We start from the raw sequence: 24,376 nt of genomic DNA, 5'->3' as shown, positions 1-24,376 counted from the left end.
ACCATCTTTGAAATGATGAGAAGGCTCTTTCTAGGAAAAAAAAGATTTTGATGCCTGGCTGCTGCATGCTCTAAGCACTGCAGCTTTGCTCCCTTAACCCCACACTCTGATGCTATTCCACTTCAGAAGTGCTAAAATCCAGGCTGTAAGGCTGGGGAGTGTTTCTTGTGCAGCTGAACGTTGTACCCTTTGTCTCTGGAGTGCAGAGGGAGAATTTAACAGCTGTAGTCCTTTTGACTCTAAATTTAGGGTGTCTTCAAATCAGAGGCTTTCTTCTAACTCTCACAGACTCACTGGCTGTTCTACAAACACACCTCCTCTTCACAAGGCAGTGGGAAGGGTGGACTTTCCCATGAGATGTCTTCTTGAACAAATGAATGATTTTCTTTAATTTCTTACCTGATTGTTTTGTGCTAACTTTCCCAAGGACAGGATTATGTGAAGAAGATTTATTTTTTCACATGAATCATAGGAACAATGAACTGGACTAATTTTTATTGAAAACAAACCACACATAACATTCTGTATAAAACTTAAAGCCAAACTCCACCAAGTCAAGTGGAAAACCTATGTTCACACCAGCTGCCTATTGGTCATAGAGCCAAGCAGCTGAGATAAGCACTTACAGATTCTGCAAGGGTTTATGAACCTTCTGCAGTGAAAATATAGTGACATCAGAGATGCAAGCAATGGCTAATTGACTTCAATGGGTAGGCTGGATAAAGAGAAATAAGTAAAGGAAAACTGAGTAAAGATAAACAAAACACAAGCCAGTGAAAAGAAGAATTAATCAACTCTTGAAATGCAGCTTTCTGAATCCTAACAGAAAAGTTATATACAGTCTATAAAAATCACCAGCTATTCTAGGTTAAATTTTTTTCTAGATAACAAATGCTTACTATTTAAGTCCTGCATACACAGTATTAGTGTACAGACAATTAATTCATTGGCAGACCACTGCAGCAATTCACAAACTACCTTTCAGTGCAATTCAAAATTCAAAACACCTTTGCATTAGGGCTACTTCAGCTGTCAGGAACACTTCCCTCGCTTCAGTGGGATACATACAGCATCACTCAAGACAGAGTCAGATTTGTAGAGAATCTAAGGTAGTTTTTATGCCTTTGCTGAAGGATGGCTCCTTGTAGCTAGTGATGACCGGAGGAAGCCCTGGGTGCATTTATTTGTATATTGCAGGTGGGTTTTTGGGATAAGGAGGAGAAACAAGAGTGTGTCAGAAACAAGATATAGATGAGAAAGGGGCCATGAGATGAACAGCTCCCTACACCACGTATCAATGCTGTTCCAGCTACTCTTGTCAACTGACCTTCATCATTGCTGCAGGGTGGTGTTCTGCAGGGCATCCCAGAAGACATTTCTAGACTCCTGCTTAAGATCTGAGTCTTCTTAGATCTTCTTAGAGTCTTTATCCAGGGCCTAAATGTGACCTACTATACCTATTCAAGCCAGCTCATTGTTGGTGAAAGGGAAGCAGAGGTTAGGCTGTGCTTAGCCGAGAATAAGGTGGTACTTGATTCCTTACAAGACCAAGCACAGTCTGGACACATTTTTTGCGTGCTTCAGAACTGCTTGGGAAACATTGTAGCATTTATTTTTAAATGAAACTTTTTCAGGGAAGAAATCCACAACTCCTCAGCATTTTTGAAAGCCACACTTGGCCAACACACTTGTGCTATTAATCTAGTGGCAGTGAGTCAGAAATGTAGCTTAGCAGGACTGGGTCAGTCTTTACCTTGCCCTTTGCAAACAGAGGCTACACCTCTATGCTTCAAAGGTTGTCAGAGTTGTAAATATGGGTTACAGCACTAAAGGAATCACTTCACCCTCCAATTTCAGCCCTCAACTTGAACTCATGGGAGAGAGTTAAGAAATACGTTTATCATATCTGTCATAATATATCAAACTCTGCTTTCAAAGGAAAATTCTCATTGTTGTTGATGGCACTGTAAGGCTAAAACTGGAAGTGTTCTTTTAGTCATTAACTTTCTTCGCCCCCGAAGTTAAACATTTAAATTAGTATTTCTGTATTCATGGCAGTGACAGGTGCTAAGCTTGAGAACAGTGGCCACTCTTGACAGCCAGCATGGGGACACAGCCTCTGAAATCATTCAATGACTAAGTGTCCTGGTGCAGAGTGAGCTAAAGAGGGGATTTACTGTTTAAACATTAAACATGTTGCTTAGCTATTAAGCAATTAGATTGTTCTAAGACTTAAGAGAAGGAGACCAGCCTGTGATGTTGAATTCTAGACTTTCAGCAAATGTGCCCAACAATGTAATTTTTCAGTGATATCCAGATCACCTCAAACAGAAGTAATAAAAGAAAAAACAGTACAATCACTCTCTGGGTGACTCTTGATTTTGCCTGTCTTATGAACAGAAGGCCACTTCACTTTGAAGAAATAGCAGAAATCAGCTTCATCGGTTATTTGTCTTCCTGGGTTATATATGTCCCTCTGGAGCTAGAAACATCACTTAGCACTCCTGCAGTAGTTTATGACAGGTCCCTTTTCTGTTCTTTGGATGATATTTAATTCTGATGCCCTGCCATGCTGCTGAAACCTCTCAGTTATTTGGTACGAGGCACAAAGGCTCTCTAGATCTTCCTGGCTGGATCTGCTGGAGATGCTTACTCATGGTGAGCAGAGTGCTGTGTACAAAGCTGCTGGCTGGGGAAAGCCTCAGGAAAAGTCTTTAGGAGAGTGTTCACATGGGTGCAATTACTCTGATGCCCAGATTAGTCCTGGCTTTGGGGAGGTGGTTGCCTGTAATCCACAGAAGCAGCAACATGTTGCTCCTTCAGGGCTTCACAATGGAATAACTGTGCTGGTGCTATGATGGCTGCTGTGTGTGGCCTAAGGAAACCCCAGAAAAGCAGAGCTCATCACTCTGAATTCAGCACTTCATTAATGGGGCTGCTTTTGAAGGCTAAAAAAATAGTTATGCTCCTTTCCTCATGTTCTGCAGCTATTGCCAGGCAATCTGCTGCTTCTACCATTCCTGGAGTCCTGGAATATTAGAAAGCTGATGGTACCTGTCCCCTGCTAACAGAGCTAGGGCCTTAAAATGGCTAACCAAAGTTCAGACCTGCAGAGCTAAATTGCTGCCATTAAAGTGCCCACATGAGCAAGGTATAATGCCTCTGGTGGACCTGGTTTATGGGGATGGTTGCTAAGCAGTCCTGGAACAGTCTGTGGAAAAACACATCCTAAATGGAGTGTTGATTTCAGATAATAAATCATTTGATAGTTGAGATATTAATTCACTAATTAATGGATTTAGAGACAGAGTTATTCAGCCAAGGCCCTGATGACACAGCCCTTATAAAAGAGTCTAACCCCTAATGGAATAGGTTTTGAGAAACAATTGTTAACATAATGCATGTAGGTGAGTGACCAGCCCCCACTCCTAGAGAAAACCACTCTCAGTCAAGCATGTTTATAATCCTTAAATCTTCAATGAGGCTGCTTCTAAACAAGTGAAAAAAAAATCTATGTCCTCTCTTTGATGTGTATTTTCACTTAACTCCAAGAACATCATGGTTGCATGCACTACGGGCACAGGATTTCCTTGTGTAATTGTGATTCCCATACAGCTGCAGATGTCAAGATGAGCCACCTCTCTGCCTGATATAGCCCAGAAACTTCCTTCCCTTTTCTAATGGGAATAGTAGACTTTTTTACAAATTTATTTTAGTAACACTCTGATGTATTTCAAAAAGGTAGTCTGTGTTTGTCTTCTGTGCACTAGGGGAAAATATTTTTGGGGAAAACTGGAAAAAGTTTTGGAGAATTTACTAGGAAGAATGGTGAAATGTATCCTTTTCTTCTGAAGAAGGAGCACAGATTTTACAATACTGCTATATGGACTGTGTCAGGGAAAGTTCAAGAAGTATGCAAAATTCCCTGCACAGGGCTAATTTCCACCAAAATAAAACATCAGCAATAGAATATAATTTTTTTTTTATTTTTTTATCTGCTGAAATTTTCTGTCAAACTAGAACAGCAATGAAAATTATGGACAAATATTTGTTATTATATTTATGATTTCCCCTCCAACCATTTTGATTTTTGATCATGTTTACAAGAGAAGACCTAAAACATTTCTTGTAGAGGATCCAGTTAGTGGAATAGTCACATTAACTTTCCAGAATGCTTCTCTGATGACCAAGACGGGTCAGAACATCAAATATGAAAATATCATTTCATAATTTTTAGGGAATCCCTAAAATACGGAGCTAAATTTATGATACAGTGAAAATTCTCATTTTTTTCAAATTACTTATTACTCTTTTTATTGAGAAAGCAAAGATTTTATAATAGCAATAGACTGATCTTTGCTACTAAAAAGATAAAGCTGAAATTATAAACACAGACGACATACAACCCCTGTAACTCAATGCCATGCTTACAATGACTAAGTCCCAGTGCCTACTCTAGCAAAAGTAAAACTAAACTGTCCTATCACCTGGATGAACCACTCAAGCTACTCCAAATTTGTGTGGTGTATGAGCCAATGCCTCCCTTTCCCAAACAGCTCTCTGTGGGTACCCTGGGCAGTCCCTTGCTCAGTAATAATCAATAAAAGGATTAAAAGGTAAACAAACTGAATCATGTGAGTTAGCATCTTGATGTATGAAATAACATGCACTTTGTCACGTGAAATGCTGTTAGCACTGTATCTGGCAAACCAGACAACGCCTGTGAGCAGAATTAAGGAGATGAAAGCGCACCAGGCGCAGATGGCTCGGCGCAGCGCGGGCAGGGAGGCAGCGCTGGGGGCTCAGTGGGAAGGTCCTCTATGGATCAGCTGGAATCAGGGAAGTGCGGCGTACGTGCTCTCTGTTTGTGCTGTCACTGAAATGGTGCGGAGCGACCTGACAGAAAATTGTTCTGAAGTGGAAGCAGATGCATTGAGCTGTCAGGCGCAGAGCCATGACGAGACACCGCGGCGCCAGCAACACACCTTCACGTCTCCCCTATAGCTCTCCCTGAGCCCCCTCCCTCCCCTTCTTGGGCAGCACTGAAGCTCAGGGATATTTTTCTCTATATGGAGAGGTCCCCAGTCATGGCTTCAGGAGAAGCTGCTTCTTGCACAGACACTTGCAGGGCTGGGCACAATGTGAAGGGCAGTGCAGGGAAATGAAGCTGTTGCTGCTGTCTCACACAGCCTACCTAGGTGAGGCAGAGGTAACAAGAATATCATACCCCATTCTGCTGTCTTAGGCAAAGCTCTGCCTGGATTCAAAGACCTTCCACCTGTGGTGAAACCCTCAGCATCTGTGGGACCAGGGCTGGTGGCAATGAAAAGTGGCATGTGTCAAAATATTGCCAGAAACTTCACAAGTGCTTCAGTACCTCATACCATGCTAAGCTTCACTGCAACCATTTCAGCTGGGTCCAAAGTCAAATAGGGTCCACTCCCCCGCTGCATCATTCTATTCTGTAAGAGCAATTCCTGTTCAAATGGTGGATAGTCTCATTTACACAATCCATCCATAAAATACATTAGTTTGGTTTAATAATAGACTATCATCTCTAATTAATCTCAATACCTTTGTTCTTTATTGTCTCAAGTGTTTTGGGGTCTGTGTCAATGCATTATTTCCCTTTTTATTACTGGCATGTAAGTCTCCAGGCTCAAGATTAATGACATCTTTCCGTCAGTTTTTTAAATTCCCATTTACCAACTTCTCATTTTCTTAATATAAAAAGAAAGTTAGCCTATTAACCAGACCCACAGCAAAGCTAGAGGGATTTCTCTCTAGCTCCCTCAGAGCTAGAGGGATTTCTGCTGTCTGCGCCCTTTTATTTTTGGAGTTGAGGAGAGCAAGAGGACAAATAATGGCAAATATCTGGATGGTGCCCCAAGGAAGGGTCTGTTTTCCCGTGTGTGAGTGAAACTTTGTGACTAAAAGCACATGACCTGGGTGCTGAGGCATCTCTCTGTCTCTGCCAGCATTCAGCAGCCGTGTTCTGTCATCCCTCACTGCCTGTAATGAACAGGGCAGCAATGACGAACATTTTCCATGAGAATGGACCTTCCTCCACTTTTGTATGACTCAGTCTTTTCCCACTCATAGTGTTCCTTCCCCTCTTATGGCAAAGTGAAATTCCTCAGGCTGTTCAAAAATGTCCAAACATTGGTCTGGTGGCTGGTGCACCTGCAGGGCTGCTGCACAGCAGCTCAGTTCCCTGCTCTACAGTGCATTTTGGCTGTGTTATTGGATGGGGTATGAATTCCAGCATAGATCAGAATTATGAGGTGATTTTAGAGAAAAGGGTCGATGGGATACCTTGCTCTTGTCAATACTTACCAGCACTGAATAAAAGTCTCAGTTCAGTGCAGCATCTTGCAGATAGAGGGGATCCTAGGAGAGCAGGTATTGATGCTTTCATAACCTTATTTTTCAGAAAGGTTTTCTTTATCTGCAGAAAAGGTCATAAAATGAAACATGCGAGTACCATTACAGATGTTGTAATTTTAGACTAAATTAAATTTATTATTTATAACAAATAGTGCTATCACCTTCACCTGAGGGTTAGACTTCTCTTCTTATGGATGGTCTGACTGGGACAAGGAGATTCAAAAATGAAAGATCATTTTCTTCTTGTATTCCTTTTCCTATAAAGGAAATGTCCTCAGAATTGGCAATATTTATGTGTTTCTTTTATATCAGAGAATCTAATAAAACAAATAAAAGAAGATATGAAGATATTGCATCAAGTTAGAGATGATGTATATAATGGTTTGATATTAAAATATGTTTTCCTGACTGCATTGTAGATAAATAAAGAGCATTTTTTTATTAATATAATGCCTTAAAATTTGTCATTCAAACCACGGGCTTAGTGACCTTTTTTCAGGTTCTGAAGGTAAATGACAATTACAGATATTCAGCTAATTGATTCTGAACTTTAACACCCTACAGACACAGTAGCCACTGATACATTTGTGGAAAAAAATAACTCCTACTTCCTGCTTTAGTTTTATTGGAAGCCAAGAAAGACATGCTTTGCTATAGAGGCATGCAGAATGGTGTGCTCTAAAGATTTTATGAGTTTGAGCTTTGGAATACTGTCTTACTCATAAGTGATGAAGTCATGAGTAAATCTCGGGTGAGATTGATTCTTTCAGGAAATACAGAAACCTGGTGCTCAGCAGTATCTGATGGAATCAGATCGCAGTGCCTTTAGAAAGAGGATTTTGCCAGTCACATGTTCAATATTTGCAACACATACTGACACACACATACATATATTATCAGTCGTATATTTATATACATATATATGAGAATATATGTATGAGTGATCATATATGCTTATACAGTGTGTAATTTTAACTGCCTGAATTAACAGAATGTGTATCTGTTAATAACATAAATCAGATTATGACTATCACATGTTTGAGAGGTGGAAACATATGGACAATATATTATATATTATTTTATATATTGAATATATAATATACTAATTATATATAATATAATATAATATAATATAATATAATATAATATAATATAATATAATATAATATAATATAATATAATATAATATAATATAATATATACTTATATTCTATATTAGGCATATACATATATATATCAACCTACATACATATATGTATACAGTATGCACTGTTTTAACTTTCCAAATTAATAGAGTTTTAATTAGTAATTCTGAACAGTATGCTATCTTTCGTATATGTGGTAGAGGCACCTATGCTGCATTTGGTAATGGCAAAATACATACGCTTATACACACATACATATGTAAACATTACTTTAATGTATATATAAAAACATTAATATACATATATATATGTATATACATATGTATACATTTACACGTACGTGTATAGATGTACATGCATAAAGTCCCTAAATTGCGTTTAGATACATGTATTTAAAGACGCTATATGTATCCACAGGCGTACCATACTGAGTGTGTCAACACTTTAGATTAGTTTATGTAACTACATATGTATATATTTATATGACTGCATATATATCTCTCTTAGAGTAACCTGCAGCTAGAGGAACACCCCCCGGCTCTGCCTACACCTGCGCAGCCCCGTTCATCCCCGCAGGTGCTGGGGGGCAGCAGCTGGTGCCGGGGTCCCCGCTCAGGCCGCAGCGCCAGGCGGCGGCTGGGACCCGGGACACAGGGGCAGGCGGCGGCTGGGACTCGGGACACAGGGGCAGGCGGCGGCTGGGACCCGGGACACAGGGGCAGGCGGCGGCTGGGACTCGGGACACAGGGGCAGGGTTCCCCCCGGGCGCTGCCCCGCCGGCGGCCGGCCGGACCCGGGGGCGGCGGGGGCGACTGCGGCGGGGCCGCCGCGTAGCTTGGCCCCGCGGGGGCGGCCCCGGGGGCGGCCCGGGGTAAGCGGAGCGCCGCGGGCGGCTGGAGGCGCCGGCCGGGACTCGCCCAGTCACCGGGGAGGAGGCGGGGCCGCGGCGGCGGCAGGTGCCCGCGGCGCGGGGATGGTGGCGGCGGCCGGCGCGGGGCTGTAGGGCAGCGCAGCGGGGACGCCATGGGCGGCCGCGGCCCCCCGCGCCCCGCCGCGCCTCTGCTGCCGCTGCCCGCACTGCTGCCCGTGCTGGCCGCGCTGGCGGCCGGCGCCGCGGAGGCGCGGGCTACCTCGGAGGGGCAGCTGCCCGGCGCCGCGGCGATGGGCACCGGCACCCCTCCGAGCCCCAGCGGCACCGCTTTCGAGGAGACGCGGCTCCACGTCTTCACCCTGGACTACCCCCACGTGCAAATCCCCTTCGAGATCACCCTCTGGATCCTGCTGGCCTCCCTCGCCAAGATCGGTGAGCGGGGCCGTGGGCGAGCCTCCCTCCGTGCCGGTGCCTGGCCGGGCCGGCGCTGCCGGGGCCGGCGCGCAGAGCCGCGCTGGGGCGGTCCGTGCCCGGCGCGGGGGGCGCGGGGCGCACGGAGGGGGCCGATGCTCCTCCGCGGAGCAGGATGCTCGGGCGGGATTTGGCCGGAAGAAGTCGGGGTCCTTTCAGTTAGGACAGGTGCGGAGAAGAAAAGAGACGGGTAAACCCGGCACTACGAGGACCGTAAACCCCGGAGTTCACCCGGTGCATGACTGACTTTTTCTTGATCGCTCTGCTGTCATTTGAGTACGGTCTTCTTTTTCTTAAAATAACGCCGGGTATAATGACAGTCTCAAAGCAGAAAAACGGATCGATGAAAAGCAAATATTTATGAGGGTAGAGTATGCCTCCTCCTTACTCTGCTTTTCCACCATTCACTTAAGTCCCGAGAAAAATATAAAAGACAGCACTGTAAGAGTAAGGAAGGCCACCTCTTCCCTCATGTGGAAAACATTTGCATTGCATAGTTTCACTGAGTTTTGTGCAGCTTATATGTCATATTTTTAGTTAGCTTCTATGTCCCAAACAGATAAATGAGTAAAGACTGTCAGGTGATGGTATGCTAGATAGCTATTTAAAATCCAGTAAGTCTCTATGAATTGTGAACTTTGTATCTTCTTACCTAGAAGATAATGTAAGGAGTAAAGTTCTGGGAACAAAATAAGTAAGTTTATCCACACTACAGTTTCATTCAGAACTCTTTGACTTTGCAGCACAGATTATCATAAAAAACACCATCATGCTCATTCTAATGAAACATTTTTATCGAAGTTAAAACTTTTAACCTCTGCTTGTGACATTTAAATAGACTGTGTCACAATTTGGTTAGTGATCGGGTAATTAGGATTCTGATAAAACAAAAATTTGTACTCACGTCCTGACATGTCTAACATTGTGTCTGGGGGCCTGATCCTTGACCCAAGTAACCTGGTCTGCTACCATAACTTGCTGCAGAAATAATGTGTTGCAGCCATTAAGCAGGCATGCATCCTGATGCACGTGTCTTAATGCATTAAAGGTGCACGCTTAGTCTTAAGTCTGAGTGTTCAAATATGATGCACTCAAATATACTGTAAACTTTAATAACCAGGAAATAGGGAGTTTGGTAGAGAATTTAGCCTGTTGAGTACTGAAAATTGCTCTAGCTTCTGAGTTTAGATAAAGTGAAAACTCTTGTATAAGCTAAAACTATTGAAAAAGTTTCTGTTTTATTAAAGGTTTTTATTGAAATGAAAGCCATTTCAAACATGTAAATACACACACAGACACAATAATATATAGTTTCTGTAAAGCTATACATTCTGACTGTCATGGTATTTTGCTATGCATAGGCATCTAAAAAGCTAAAAAAAAGAAGTTGCCTGACTGCTTTAATTTTGCAGTCTAGTTCTGGTAAGTAAGCAAGCAAACATCACAGGTGAAGAAAAACATGTATAATTTTAAAATCCTTTCAGTTACACCACGTGAAAGCAAGTGTGGCTAATCTAGGGCATGCTGTTGTCAGTGCATGTGCGCAGAGCAATGAGGGCCAGATCCAGGAGTGGCCCTAGGTGTGGCAGTGCTCAGCTTCACCACACCTATCTGCAGGCGCCCTGACTCCAGGACTGGAATTAGGAACATCCAGTTCTTGCTCCTGGAGCTCTGTCTGTGCTTCCTTATCCAGTGAGTGCATCAGGTAAACCTTCCCAGGTCAGGCTCCCATCGCTCCTCAGTCACATTCCACATCAAATTTTCACTGGTTTATGCCTTCTTTTCTATTGAAGGTAGCCCAGATTGGCAGTTTTGAACCACCAATGGTGCTCTGCCATGTCCTACTGGTTACTAGGAATGAGCCGTGTGTCTCGATTCAAAAGGATGGAGATGGGTTTCCCAGCCCATCTCACTGCCTGTGGCCCTAAGAGGGGCCCTCTGAGAGGGGAGGCTCTCTGAAGCATTCCTCTCCTGATCATTTCCTGCTGGGCAGCAGGGGCATCTTGCCCCTGCCATGCCAGGCAGCGCGAGATCCACCTTGAACTCCTGCACTGCCCAGGAAACTTCGGTGCTTAATCTGGCATCACAAATTCCTTTCTGGGGCTAGGCACTGAATGCTTACACTTGGCACTGCTGAGTATCAAACCTTTATGAACAGATCCCTAAGGTCTTTTCAGCTGTGAGGAGCTCAGAAGATAGGGTCCTGTGTAACAACAGCTCTCTCAGTGTGTGAAAGATCCCAAAGAATACTCAACTGCAGCAATAAATCTTTTAACAAATGCGTTTTCACAGAAGTGCAGTTTCACCAGAGCTGAAATATTCCAGAATTTGCTAATTTTTGTAGGGAATTTACCTGAAAGGTTTGTCAGATCCTGCTGTGATCATGTCAATGTAAGCTTGGTTTAGAGGGAGCAAGAAAGCCAGCATAAGAAAGGAAAGACTGAAGTTGTCAAGCAGAACTTGAACATTTTGACAAGGTACATTTTCACAAGGATATTAGGAATATGGTGCTTTTTATTCCCGTATAGGACATGAGCACAATTTGAAATCTAATAAATTACCCTGAATAGAATTATTTTATGACTACCTGTACTTATTTCTTGTTTTGTGTGTTGATACCAGAGGTGTTTTACTCACATGCTGATGGACTCCATGAGTGTATTAGATGGGACCATTGCACCTGAATATGCTAGAGTCTCTAAGCAGTGAGACTATTCTACCTGATCCCCAGTTTTGCTTAATTTTTATGCTATTAAACCTACAAAATATTGTGTAACCGATCCACATTCCCGTTATTTCTATGCTTAATCACAAATGCACAATGAGAAGTGTTTCTTCTGGCAACTGAGCTGATACCCTTCCAAACCTGCTCTCCTGAAAGAAGGTTTATGTTGTTCAGAGGTACTTATCTCAGTGGCATTTCCAGTATCAGAAAGCACTGGAATTCACCCCAAAAGAAGAAGGAAACTGAGATTCTAAGGTCTTTTATCTTGAAACATACTGAACTTGACTTTAGATAAATATCCTACTGTCATTTTTACTATGATATATGGAGGATGCTTACTCAATAAACATCTTCCATGCTGTTGAAGCTGGTCACTGCATAACCTGAAGCCCAAGGACAGGGTCAGAGGAGAAGAAAGGAGCTGTAGTCTTGCATTCAGCATGAAAGTCTGAGTATTCCTGTACTGCAGGGGATCTGCTCACAGGGTGATCCTGACCCTGTGGCTGTGAATCCATCAGAGCAGGGAAGATGTCCCTCATTGGGCAGAGAATCTCCTACTGACTTGACATGCACTGGACTCTAACTCCTAGCTCCCTGCCTTCAAATCAGGAACCACAGCCTGTCCCTAATCACCCTTGAATACTTTTCATGTAGGCCGAAAGTCTTCCAGGAGTTTTGATGCTGTTTATGTTAGTAAAAAGCATATTTAACTTAGTGGGAGGCTTTCTGTTATCTTTAAGAATGAGGTGGAATCCCAAATCTCTGAGAGGCCATGAACTTTTCAGCGTAATTTGTAAAGAAGGAAAGAAAATATTTAATTTTTTTTAAATTCACAGTAGACATTTCACTGCCATTGTATTACAACTGGTTGGTATTTTTTTGTTTTTGTCAAAAGCTGCATTTACAAAACTTGCCTTCTCTTGAATTTTTATTGAGGAAATGATTTAAAATTCACTTTTGAAGGGTTTAAAAAAACTTTTGGCAAAACCTACTTACTCAGGGGAAACTTCCTTACCATTGTATTGGAATTGTATTTCTGCCACTGCAAGATGAATTACAAAATGTTTATATGTAAGTGGCTGAAAGGTGAAGAGTCAAGTCTCCAACTGCAAATTCCTGATTTTTCCAGGATCATTACCTGTTCTGCCAATATAGGACATTAGTGATTCTGGTTTGAAGAATGGCAATGAATTTGGCAGTCCTTCTAATGAGTCACATAGGCTGTGTTTCTAGTTATTTAAAGCAGTCTGTGTTCATTTAAAAAGGAAAAAAAAAATGCAGCTTGAGCTACTTGCTTTTAAAAATAGCTTTAATAGTTACAGAATATATAAGTAAAAAGTTCATAGATTAAAACAACTTTACTCATGCTCCTTCTTAACCATGTGTTTTTCCTAATTTGTTATATAAGTTCAGGCTTTCTTTTAACTGGAAAAAAATCCGTGGTGAAAGGAGAGTTAACAAAATAGGTGTTACAAGATACATAACCCTGAAACTGGGAAACTGGATGTAAACCAAGATTGCAGAAATTTACACTGTTTTGACTACAGGTGTGATTTTTACTGAAATAGTTTTACTGAAATAGACGCCCGTTATTACCACACCCAGTGTTTCCATGCAGCTCTCATTTAAAATAATTTAAATGCTTTTTAGTTAGGCAGGGATTGTGGGATCTTGTGGGTGTGGATCAATTTCTATATAATTATGTGGGCCAAATATAGATAAGGAGGAGTCTGGAAAAGATTGGCATCACTGGGACCTGGAATGTGACCTTGGAGCATAAGGTTGATCATTCCATTAGATTGGCCAGAGTAAGTTCCTTCAAAGCTTTTCCCATTCCTTACCAGAATTATCCTTAAAACAGCCAACTTCTATAAGTGATTAGAATCTTTAAATCAAAACAGCATGGCTTTGAGAGTTTTAGAAGGCTAAGTAACATTCAACCACTAAGTCCTCATTCAGAATCTTTTAAAATGAATTTCTTCAGTACTTTGCACAGATTTTTATGAGAGAATCCTGACTCTGCTACAATTCATATGATACAGAAGAATGAACATAATAATACAGGCCACAACTTATTGTCACTTTATGGAAAATATGTTGACTTTTGTGAAATTAATTTGGAGGCTCCACTAAAAATAATAATTGTATTTGTAAATGCTTCATTCTGGTTGTGGGGGAAGTGATCATGGGTAACTGGGTGGAAGTCATGTGCTAGTTCCCCTCACTAGCTTTGACACTAAAAGTAAAAATGAAATTAAAGTGCTCTTTAAACTCCTTTCTGAAGCTGTCCAGAGAGGAAGCAGTGGCTAGTGTGAATTTTTTTTCTCTATCTAGATGTAATTTACCCCAGAGAAGTGTTTGGACTGTGTTTCTGGAGGATTCCACACTTTAAAAAGACCCCACAGTTTCACAGAGAGTACCCTTGCACACAGCTGATAAGTGGAGCGTCTAGCTATCAATGTCCACCAAATCAATTGAATTAACTATGCTAGCCAACATATTTGCTTTGACCCATTGTGGATGTCCAGTTCAGTCTTTGCAATTAAAATGAAATTGCCCTGCAATCGCTGTTTGTTTAGCATAGAAATGACAATAACAGAATCCAGAATAATCATATGGATTCTGTACAAGTAACCATTTCCCTTTCTTGTGTTTGAATTTCCTTTGAAGGCTTTCATCTCTATCACAAGTTGCCCTCAATAGTACCCGAAAGCTGTCTCCTTATCCTGGTTGGATTGCTTCTTGGTGGGATTATTTTTGGAGCAGAGGAGAAGTCCCCACCTGTAATGAACAGTGATGTGTTTTTCTTGTATCTGTTACCGCCTATTGTACTTGACGCTGGATATTTTATGCCAACTCGTCTGTTCTTTGAGAACTTTGGTACCATATTCTGGTATGCTGTGGTGGGCACGCTCTGGAATGCCATCGGCATTGGAATTTCCCTGTATGGAATTTGCCAGATCAGTGCATTTGGTTTGACTGACATCACTTTGCTGCAGAATTTGCTCTTTGGCAGCCTCATTTCAGCTGTGGATCCTGTGGCGGTGCTGGCCGTCTTTGAAAATATCCATGTCAACGAGCAGCTTTATATCCTGGTGTTTGGAGAGTCTTTGCTGAATGATGCTATAACTGTGGTAAGTTACTTGATAAGTGATTAATTGATAAAAATGATGAATGATTGTTTACATGCCACTCTGTTGTATCTCCTCGTATCTGGTTACTACAATTTGCTACTAGATTGGAATTCAAGGAGTGCTATCGTGTCTAATTCTTTAAACTTTAGATTTAGAAATCACAGTAGTCTTACTACTTGAGAGTAATGGTAGCATATTTACTGTAGGGATTTTACTACTGGTCACTCTAGTTTCAGTATATTTGCAATTCTATTACTTCTGTAATCTGAAACTGTAGATTTTCCTCACCTGCAGAAATGTTGTTGGACAGGAAAGGGAAAAGGGCCTGGTGTGGGGTGTCACAGCACGTTAATGGGGAGGATGGCAAATCATGGAGATGGCACAGGACCTTGCTGAGGCTAACTACTTGCATATGCCCATCCACTTGGAACTGCCCTGAAACCAATACCTGTATCCCAGGCTACAGATGAGATAAGACAGCCACCTGGAGGCAATAATTTCTAATCATTAACTAGCTGAATTGGGGTTGTGGTGCTGACCTGAGGAGAGCAATCTGCAAATTCCATTATCCCCCCTCAGTGTCCCTCATTTGTACCTGATGACACTGTCTGGGGCATTACTCCCATTTATTCATGCCTTGAAGTCCTGCCCATGACAGACATATCCTAGCATGCTTTCTGTTTTCTGAGACATAGAAGTACAGTTTTTCATATGCTGGAAGGATCAGAAAGATTTATGAATTGGGTCTGCACTTTCCTGTTTCTGTCCCTGGCTTCTTATTCCAGTCCCATTCTATGCAAAATTGTCCTGTTTTCCACTTCTCTTGGACTTTGCCTTACCTGTTTTTCCCTTTTCATAGACTTTCCCTCACCTGCTTAACACATGTATATGTCATAATTTATTTTGAGCCTTGGTATTGAGAAATTCTTGTGTGTCTGTGGGAATACTATATTATTTCTTCACTTAGACTGCATGCTTTATCTGAATCTGTTGCTATCCAGTCAGCTGAATCACATCTCCTCTTACAAGCTTGCCTTAAAACCTAATTTTTCTCATTAGCTTACAGTTGGAACTGCCTGCCAATGCTAAACTGGTACTTTAAGCCAGTCCTGTAAATAAATAGGTGCACATACTGAGTTTCAAAAGGCTTAGCAGTTCAGCCATGACTGGGACTGTCTCTAGTCACTCTAATGGCCACTTGTGCGATGGATGCCTATTCATATATTTTTTTTTTGGGGGGGGGGGGGGAAAGAATCTGGTTATTTAAAACTTGTTGTTTGGTGGATTTTTCCGAGCAAAATCACTTTTTTCAATGAAAGTCAGCCACTGAGGCAGCAGTTAATACAGCATGATTTGCTAGGAAAACTCTGCATCCTGATCACTGGCATATTCATATGTGCTATTTCCCAAAGGCAAATTTCTCTAAACCACCATTTTTATGGGGCTGGCATGGCAATTTATTGTGTAACTTTTCTGTAGGCATCATTATTGTCTTTGGAGGTTTCCTTATGGCCTGCCTCCCCAGATGCCCTAGCAGAAGGAAGATAATCTGAGGAGTCTGTAGGGACAGGCCAGTAATGCACTGGCCTTGCATATATTTATGAAGGAGTGAAAGGAATGTGGAGTACCTTTGGTCTTACTTCCTATCACGCAAAGGTAGTGCAAAGGAGAGAGATCAAGTTGTTTCCACATGCACAGAAATGGTCTGCTAATGGTTCCTTGTTATGTTTTTGCACACCTGCAATCATGTGATTATACCTAAAATGTGACCCAGGCTGTCACACAGATTCCTGGGGCTGTCCTTACAGGACCTTACCTTCCCTGCCCAAGCAGATGCTGCTGGAGCAGCCCGTGCCAGGCTACTCAGCCCTGGGCTTGGAGGAGGTGGTGCTTTGTACTCTCCCTTCCTCTGTCCCTGTTTTATGGGGAGCTGACAAGACCAGCAACCAGCAGAACTCAGAACTTGTCAGCTTTCATCTTCTGGAGCCCTTGAGTCCCACCTGCTCTGGCAGGGGCCTGCAGTGGGATGTGGGGATGAGGTAGGAAGGGAGTTGAATGCAGGTTGGCCATCCATGGAACCTGCTTAAAAAACAGGGGCTATGCAGATAGGCAGTGCAAAACATAGTTGCTGTATTAAATGTGCTTTTATTAGAACAGCAGTGTCATCTATGCTTTCCTTTCCAGAGAACATGCTCCCACACCTTCATTTTGTATACAAAGAAAGGTGTGTTTTCTCAGGAGTTATGAGTTCTGCTGCATTTTTCAGGTTGTCTTCCATGCCTAATAGTTTTTGCGATATGTCTGTCAAAAACATTTGAATGTTTTTTTCCCCCACTGGTGGAATTTTGGAACTTGAATTTGATAGAGGACATTGTTTGACAATTGGATTCTTGATCAGAGCTGGTGCTTTACCAAGAAACTGAGTCAGACATAACAAGCAAGGTGATAATAAATCATAAGATCGCAGCTGAGTGTTAGAAGTTCAAACTCCAGTTCTGGGCTTAAAATCAGAAAGGAGCCAGTGTCATTATAATAATATTATTCCCATGTTAGAAAACATTACAGCAGTACTTTGTACTCTGCATCTGCTGACAACATTATTTTAGAGTGCTCTAAAGTAATTTTAGAATTAAAAACTTAATAACTGAGAACTGATGAAAATAAGCAATTAGTGTTTCAGAGATACTCTGAGACAAGATTAAATAGTGGATAGTGACTAATATTGCTTGCTGTGACCTTCAGTGAGTTCAGATGAAGGCTTTTGAGTAAATGAAACTCTTGAAAAAAAACCCTCTGTTATCACATGAGATACATTAAAAATGTGACCAGAGTTGGTGTTTGATGCACCTGGAAGTTTAGAGAAAGCTCAGTAAAACTGAACTGCTGTAGAGTAAAGGAAAGTGAACCTGATTTTGATCTCATTTGCAATAGTGTAAATAAAAAACAATGAGGTTAAAATCCTGTTCATGACATTCCATAGTTGTAGCTGCTGCTTTAACCATGGCTGAGGTACAAAGGAGAAAATGGCTTTTCTTCTTTCAAATAATTTATGGCATTAAACTTGAGATTTATGAGGATGTCTCCATGTGGAGCAGCAGGCTCCATTTTATTTGCAGGGTGAATACTTTGCTGGGAAGTGACATTGTAGAAGGGCTTGGATAGATCAGAATTCTCTGCTTCTTTACAAGAACCTTGTATAGAACCTTTAGAAACTAGCCTTGTATATATTTATATAGTTACTTTTTAAAACATAAAAAATACTATTTAAAATGCCAATTAAATAAAATAATCAGCTTCCCTAATATGTACTAAGACAGTATTTTGCCAGGTCAGATTCTGTAGGTGTCTTAGAGAAACACACAACTCTGAGATCATGCCAAATTTCAACAAGTGACTCAGGGGAACTCTTTGCACACATCACAAGTCAACATTATTCTTCAGACTGTGATTAATGGAGTCCTGGGAGTGTGTGGAATGAGAGGTCCTTGTAAAGTGACCAGCAAAGGTACTCCTACTGTCAGTAGGTTTAATTCTGGTATACTTCTCTCCATGCAAATCCATAAGGTCTACAAATCAAAACAGATGGAAAAACTGTGGAGCCTATGACATTGCTTTCCTTCCTGCACAGTACATAGTAACAATGAATGGGGAAAAAAGGCTGGGAGTCTGCCTCAGAGCAGCAAGGGGTTTGTGCAGATGAAAAAGGATGCTTCTCCCAAGTGGACTCATCCTGAGAGCATCATTGTTATCTAATAAATAGTTCATGATCCTGCTCTTATTGTATTTGCTTCTTTGTAATGAAAATTACTGGTGACCATTCTAGGTTTGATTTAACCTTCTATTTTCATGCTTGCTCTGGAATATCTTTTCTCTTTTCTGTTTGATTTCTTTCCTTTCACTTAGCCCAAATGACCCATAATAAGCCATGTCTTTGCATTAAACTTTCAGTTCTGTAAGACTTAGCCAGTTTTGACTAGGAAGGGCTGAACAGCTTATGTTCTGTCCTGTGAGAGAGAACAAGAGTGCAAACATGAAAAATCCTTGCACAGCCACTACTCAAACAACTACTTTGTTGGCACAATGCAAGTACTGATAAAACACTGTGATCTCAAATAGCATTCCTGATAGAGAAACCTGTTTGGTGTACTAAGAAGTCTAGAAAGAAAGCAGAGATTTAACTCCTGCAAGCTGTCTAAGATGACTGGTCTTCACTGGTTTAGTCTGTGAGCCCACTGTGGTAGGAGCAGGTGCCTGTGACCAAAGTTAGCTCTGTACAAGAGGACAGTGTAGCCACCCTGGTACTGCAGGGCTGGGGGCATACATGCAACACCATGGAATGGTTCAGTCTCCCAAGTGGATCTGCCGATGGGGCAATCCTTTAAAGTTTTTTTAAGACTAACTGGTTCCATTGGTTTCTGTTTTGGAGAAATTAAAACACTGTATATTAGAGAAATGTGGTCTTTAGATTGTTCTGTTTCCTGTATAAAAAAAAAAGGGTCTCTGGCTAAGGAAATGTGATAGTCCCATTGACCTAGTTTGTTTTGAAGGATGGTTATAAATGCTTTGAAAATTAAACTGGACAAACACATGGCAGCAGGTTTTTTTAATGGCAACTAAATCCAAATCTCTAGAAATACTCAATATTTTGAACAGTCTTTAAACCGTTGGATTCCTAATGGTCAAGAATTTTGAGAAAGAGCACTGACTTAATGAATACCATGTTTCTTTTACTCCTTGAGGTAGTGACAGTCCATCCCCAGCTGCTTCTACATCCCCTCCTACCCCAGCAGTTTAGATGCATCTGTGGTCTAGTTTAGTAGTCTACCTGTCAGTGTCATGTACAGCAAACAGATTTGAAAATAACCTGATTTTTCACTGGTTATGAAACTGTGGTTTTTTTTTCTCCTTCTGTTTTATTTCTTTTAGTCTGGGGAAAATCTGAAATGTACATTAGGAGCTCTGTAAAATAAATTATTTTAAAGAAGAATTAGATAGATTTATGCTCCTGGCCCTCAGAGTGGCATGAGTGAAGAAATCTGTCCCCTTTGCAAAAATGGGGGTAATTATATTTATCTGTCTTTTGTGATCTCCCTGATATATATGGATGACAAATAACATGCCAGATATAAATAACAGCATATCTAAAAAAGCAAATTCAAGTTAGATAGAGAAATTCAAAGTTCAACATTTAAGCAGAGGAACATAATGGCATGAAGGGAAATTAAGAATAGTTCACAAAGATAATGTGCTTTCTTTTTCCTCATAGGTCCTGTACAATTTGTTCAAGTCTTTCTGCCAGATGCGCACAATTAAGGTTATTGACATATTCGCTGGGATTGCTAACTTCTTTATAGTGGGGATCGGTGGAGTATTGATTGGAATCCTTTTGGGATTTGTAGCAGCCTTTACCACCCGTTTCACCCATAAAATCCGAGTGATTGAGCCACTCTTTGTCTTCCTGTACAGTTACTTGTCATACATAACAGCCGAAATGTTTCATCTCTCAGGCATCATGGCGTAAGTACCACAAACTTCAGTACTTGTAGCATCCAAGTAAGAATGCCAAAGGGAATTGGAGAGAGGATCAGCTTTTGCAAACCCTGCCATGTGGCATTGCTCCACAGTGCATGGCACAGTTGCTGGCTTGAGGATTTCCAGCCTCTTCCCTCCCGCTTCCGCCCCACATTCTCAGCTTGCCACCACACCAGCTGTGTCACTAAAACTGCTCATGGCATCACATCATAAGCTGTATCTTTGAAATGTTCCAAGTTAAAAATATTCACTTGTATTTTCAGTGGGCTTATTTTTAACCCAGGTCGCTTTGGTGACCTGTGTCCTAATGTGACCCTTCAACTATTCATAAGGGCATGGGTGTGGATTGGCCCACGGTGATGTAGGGGCAATGGTGGCAGGGAGGGAGTGGCAGTGGTAGCGGGGAACTTCATGAGCTGCCTTCACTTTCGATGCCAATATATTGTGAAACTGTGTTTAACAGTTAGTCATGTGAGCAGCCAGTAAATGCCATTCAATGAAGACAATTTATGTATCATTAAGGCAAACTTCTGCTGGATTACAGGCACAGTAAGGATTGGGTGAGTGTAAAATTTGCAGTCCAGTGGTAATATAATCCTATAGTTTAGTATCTTGATACGTGTGCCTTTGTGTTACAATGTTCTCTGTATGCATCATTATGTATAAAATAATATTTTTCTTCCCGCTTCCAACAGATTCAAATATTTTCACTTCTGGTTTTTCACTCCTTGTCTTCAGTAAAAAAAGATCACAGCCTCTCTCTTCACTCTGTTTATACTGTAAGAACTTCAACATTAAAAAGAGCCTTTATGACATTTGATATAATTAAATATTTTGCTCTGGTTCCAAGTAATATTTTTAAAGTCAACTTTCTTTAATGACTTTTTATTGTTCTAGTGGCAAATATGAGTCATTCAGGCACGAGGAGCAGAGCTTTTTTGTGTAAGCTCAGATGTTACTGCTGAGTGTCACTAATACTCGATAATACCTCATCTGATTATTATCTTTTAGGCAAGTGAAGATAGGTTTACTATTATAGGTATGGCAATATAAGGTTTTCTGGGGCTGGGAAGCAATTTGCAAGGAAACTTATGGGTGATGATTTCAGTAGTATAAAAATAGGAATATGCCATGAAACAACAGGGGTTGGAACTTTAAAGCAAGTAAAGAGCTAAAGATTACATGGGTTTCTTTCTCTGATATGAGCCTAAATAAAGCAACATATGCATCCACTTTGACCGAGTTCATAAATGTGCCATCTCTTTCCATAGCTTCTATTCATAGCATTTGTGTGGTTTCTAGTTTCCTCCACCTCTAAAGCCAAATGTCCTTGACATCCTATGATCAAATGCTTAAAGGGTTTCTAAACCAAAAACATGTGGCTAAACTGTACATGGAAAAAATTGAGGCAGTGTTTATGAAAATACTGATTTGGACCTGCTGCATCCAGGACACAATGAATAGGGCATGGTGGATCTGCTGGTTGGTCAAGGGACCCACCACATGCCAGTGCCTGCCACCAGCACACCAGTGCTTCCCACAGCACTAACAACCTGTTCATTTTAGTTTCTGCAGTGGCCCCTGAAGGGGTGCAGAGCAGAAGAGGAAACACAAAGTATTTTCACCCTCAAACAGCACAGTAGAAAATGAGTTATCTTTAAAATGTTGTGTCTGTTTTTGTCTCTAAGCATACTTTGTGATAGCTGACAGAACTGTGTACAGCAGTAACATCCCAGCTGAGACAGAAGGGCTCTCTGCTGCCATGTAGGGTCTCAGCTGCTATAAGCCCTAAAGCTTGTCCCCTCCCAGCAGTGCTGCTGACAGCCTTGGAGCTCCTGCAATCTCTGCATCTCCTTGGAGTAAATCTGCCCTGTTCTTGTCACATTTCTTTGGCCTTTGAATTACAGAAAGTAATTTGCTCTGTGTCACAGTGCAAAAACACACACCAGTGTTAACCAGAGTTCTCTGTCATTTTTTTGCAGCGACTGCCTCATGTAAGATCATGGGTCTGATCTAAAACTCAGCCCTCCTTTGAGCAGGTAGTTGGAGCAAATGACCTTGGAATGTCCCTTACAACGGAGATAATTATTTTATTATTTGCTTCTGTGGCCATTTACAGTTCAGCCTGTGAGGAATAATTGCCTGGTCTCCCCTTTTTCACCCACATCCACATGAGCCTGTTAAACTACTGATTCCCACTTCTTTCATAACCAGGTTTATAAAGATACTCAGTGAGACCTTGTGGTTACATGCTGTACCATACTTTAGGAGAAGGCCATGAGCAGGAACGTACAGTGTTACCAAATAAATAAGATACTTAGATTGCCTCATTCCTGGGGAAGTAGGAATTCACTGGCAGAGGAATAGAAGGGAAGGAAAGGCACTTGTCCCTCTTCTGATAAGTTTGTGTACTCATTCTAAGGATAAATGATTCTTGAAATGTCCGTGTATAACCCCTGCACCAGGTTACCTGGCTGCAACAGTGAAGGGACTGAACCATGTCCCTGGGAGCTGCAGGGAGAAAATCTCTTCAGAAGGAGAGGAAAGAGTTTCTACTGTAATTAGAGCTGGGCATGAATGAGGATCACAGCCATAAAACATACAGATCCAAATCTGAACTTTGTTCACTTGCTTCCATGCTGCATTTTCTGCTTACTAATTTCTCATAAAGGCTGTGAAGCAGCAGAAGTTTTAATATAGGTTTCTTTTTTTTTCTTTTTTCTTTTTTTTTTTGCAACAATGAATTAGCAGACTGAAAGGAGCAAACATTGAAACTACTGTAAATTTAGTAGGTCAAGGAAACTTGAGGATTGAACCCAGTGGCCTGGTTTATTGCAGTCCTGACAGAAACTGTACTGTTTATACAGTGAGACTTTTATTCTTCAGAAGTACAGAATGTTGCAGGTTAATTGCAATGAAGTACTTTTCCCTTCCCCTTCTTGACCAAGGCAACTACTCAGGTCACAGAATTGGAAGCCAGAATTAATGTATGTGGGTACAAAATGTAAAATAAAACACATCTAAGCTTTGGCTTTGATCATTGTGACAGTAAAAATGTAGTTTGTGAAGAATTTATTATAATAATCTATATAAAACCTTGCATAAAGACATTGATTTTATACTAAATTTTAACACTATATCCCCACACAATTTTCAAACGAAGGAGACTTCAACATTTTTTTCTCATGTAAATAAATACTCTAAAGAGATACCTGATTCCAAGTGAGCAGTGATTAGGTGTGGAATATTACTTATCTGAAGAGTAACAAATTGTGTGCAGCTCTATTCCTTGTAGCATTGAGCCAACTCCTCTGTTGCTTGACACTAATTGAATGAATGCAAAATGTGACTGAAAATAAGAGTGTTGTCCCTTTAAATTCTAGTGGGTAAGCACGGTAGGTGTTTTAAGTTACAGCTTGCAAGGATTCTGATTAATCTGGTGACAGATTCTTATCTTAGACATCCATTTACAGTGTCTCCATTACCTCAGGTTCCAAAAACAAACCATGTCCAGAGCGTGATCCCCTGCTCCCCATGCTGCAGGGCTTTCCTAAATTACTATAATCATGAAAACGATTCATTTTAAGAAGATAGTAAATAGTACTGCGTGTTTTGTTGTGCCTTTGATGCAAACCTGACAGTCCTAATGCTTCAGGGCACTAAGCTGCTGCTTTGGGACTCTAAAATGACTGTGGGCCTAGAAATGGCTGATTTCCAGCTCACCCACTGCCTTCTTGCTCTTTTGCACTTGCCAGCTCCAGTGAGTGCCATGGGCTGGAGCAGCCGGGCTGCACCAGACTGGTTACACTTGTGCAGATAAGCACTGTGCACACAGGAGAGCTGTCACAACCCAGGCATAGCTGACATCTTTGTGGCTGTGGCAGTGCAGTGAAGAGCTGTTTTGCCACTGATTATGAGGCTTTTGGCAGGTCAAAGTGTTAAGTGAATTTGAGAAGATTTGTGCAAGTACTTTTGTGGTTGATCATCAGAACAGTGTATAAACTGAGGAACATGGGAGTGTTTGAAGGCTTCTGGGCTTGAGTGCATGTCCTGACTAAGCTGCTGCTTCTTGTCAGGACAAAATCTATGTCTGTGCCAGGTCCTCTCCCAC

At 41.4% G+C, this 24,376-nt stretch overlaps 1 protein-coding gene across 1 annotated transcript in view; it reads left to right on the top strand.

The window, feature by feature from the left end:
* Positions 1-8,555: 8,555 nt before the first annotated feature.
* The window catches only part of SLC9A2 (solute carrier family 9 member A2), a 33,958-nt gene continuing 18,137 nt past the window's right edge, over positions 8,556-24,376 (top strand). The window contains exons 1-3 of the mRNA XM_036393282.2: positions 8,556-8,835; positions 14,270-14,733; positions 20,000-20,250. Coding sequence (XP_036249175.2) covers positions 8,556-8,835; positions 14,270-14,733; positions 20,000-20,250 — 995 coding nt within the window. The remainder of the gene's footprint in view (positions 8,836-14,269; positions 14,734-19,999; positions 20,251-24,376) is intronic.

Source organism: Molothrus ater, chromosome 2 (genome assembly GCF_012460135.2).
Source record: "Molothrus ater isolate BHLD 08-10-18 breed brown headed cowbird chromosome 2, BPBGC_Mater_1.1, whole genome shotgun sequence".
Classification (NCBI taxonomy): Eukaryota; Metazoa; Chordata; class Aves; order Passeriformes; family Icteridae; genus Molothrus; species Molothrus ater.
This window is presented reverse-complemented; position numbering and strand designations above follow the sequence as displayed.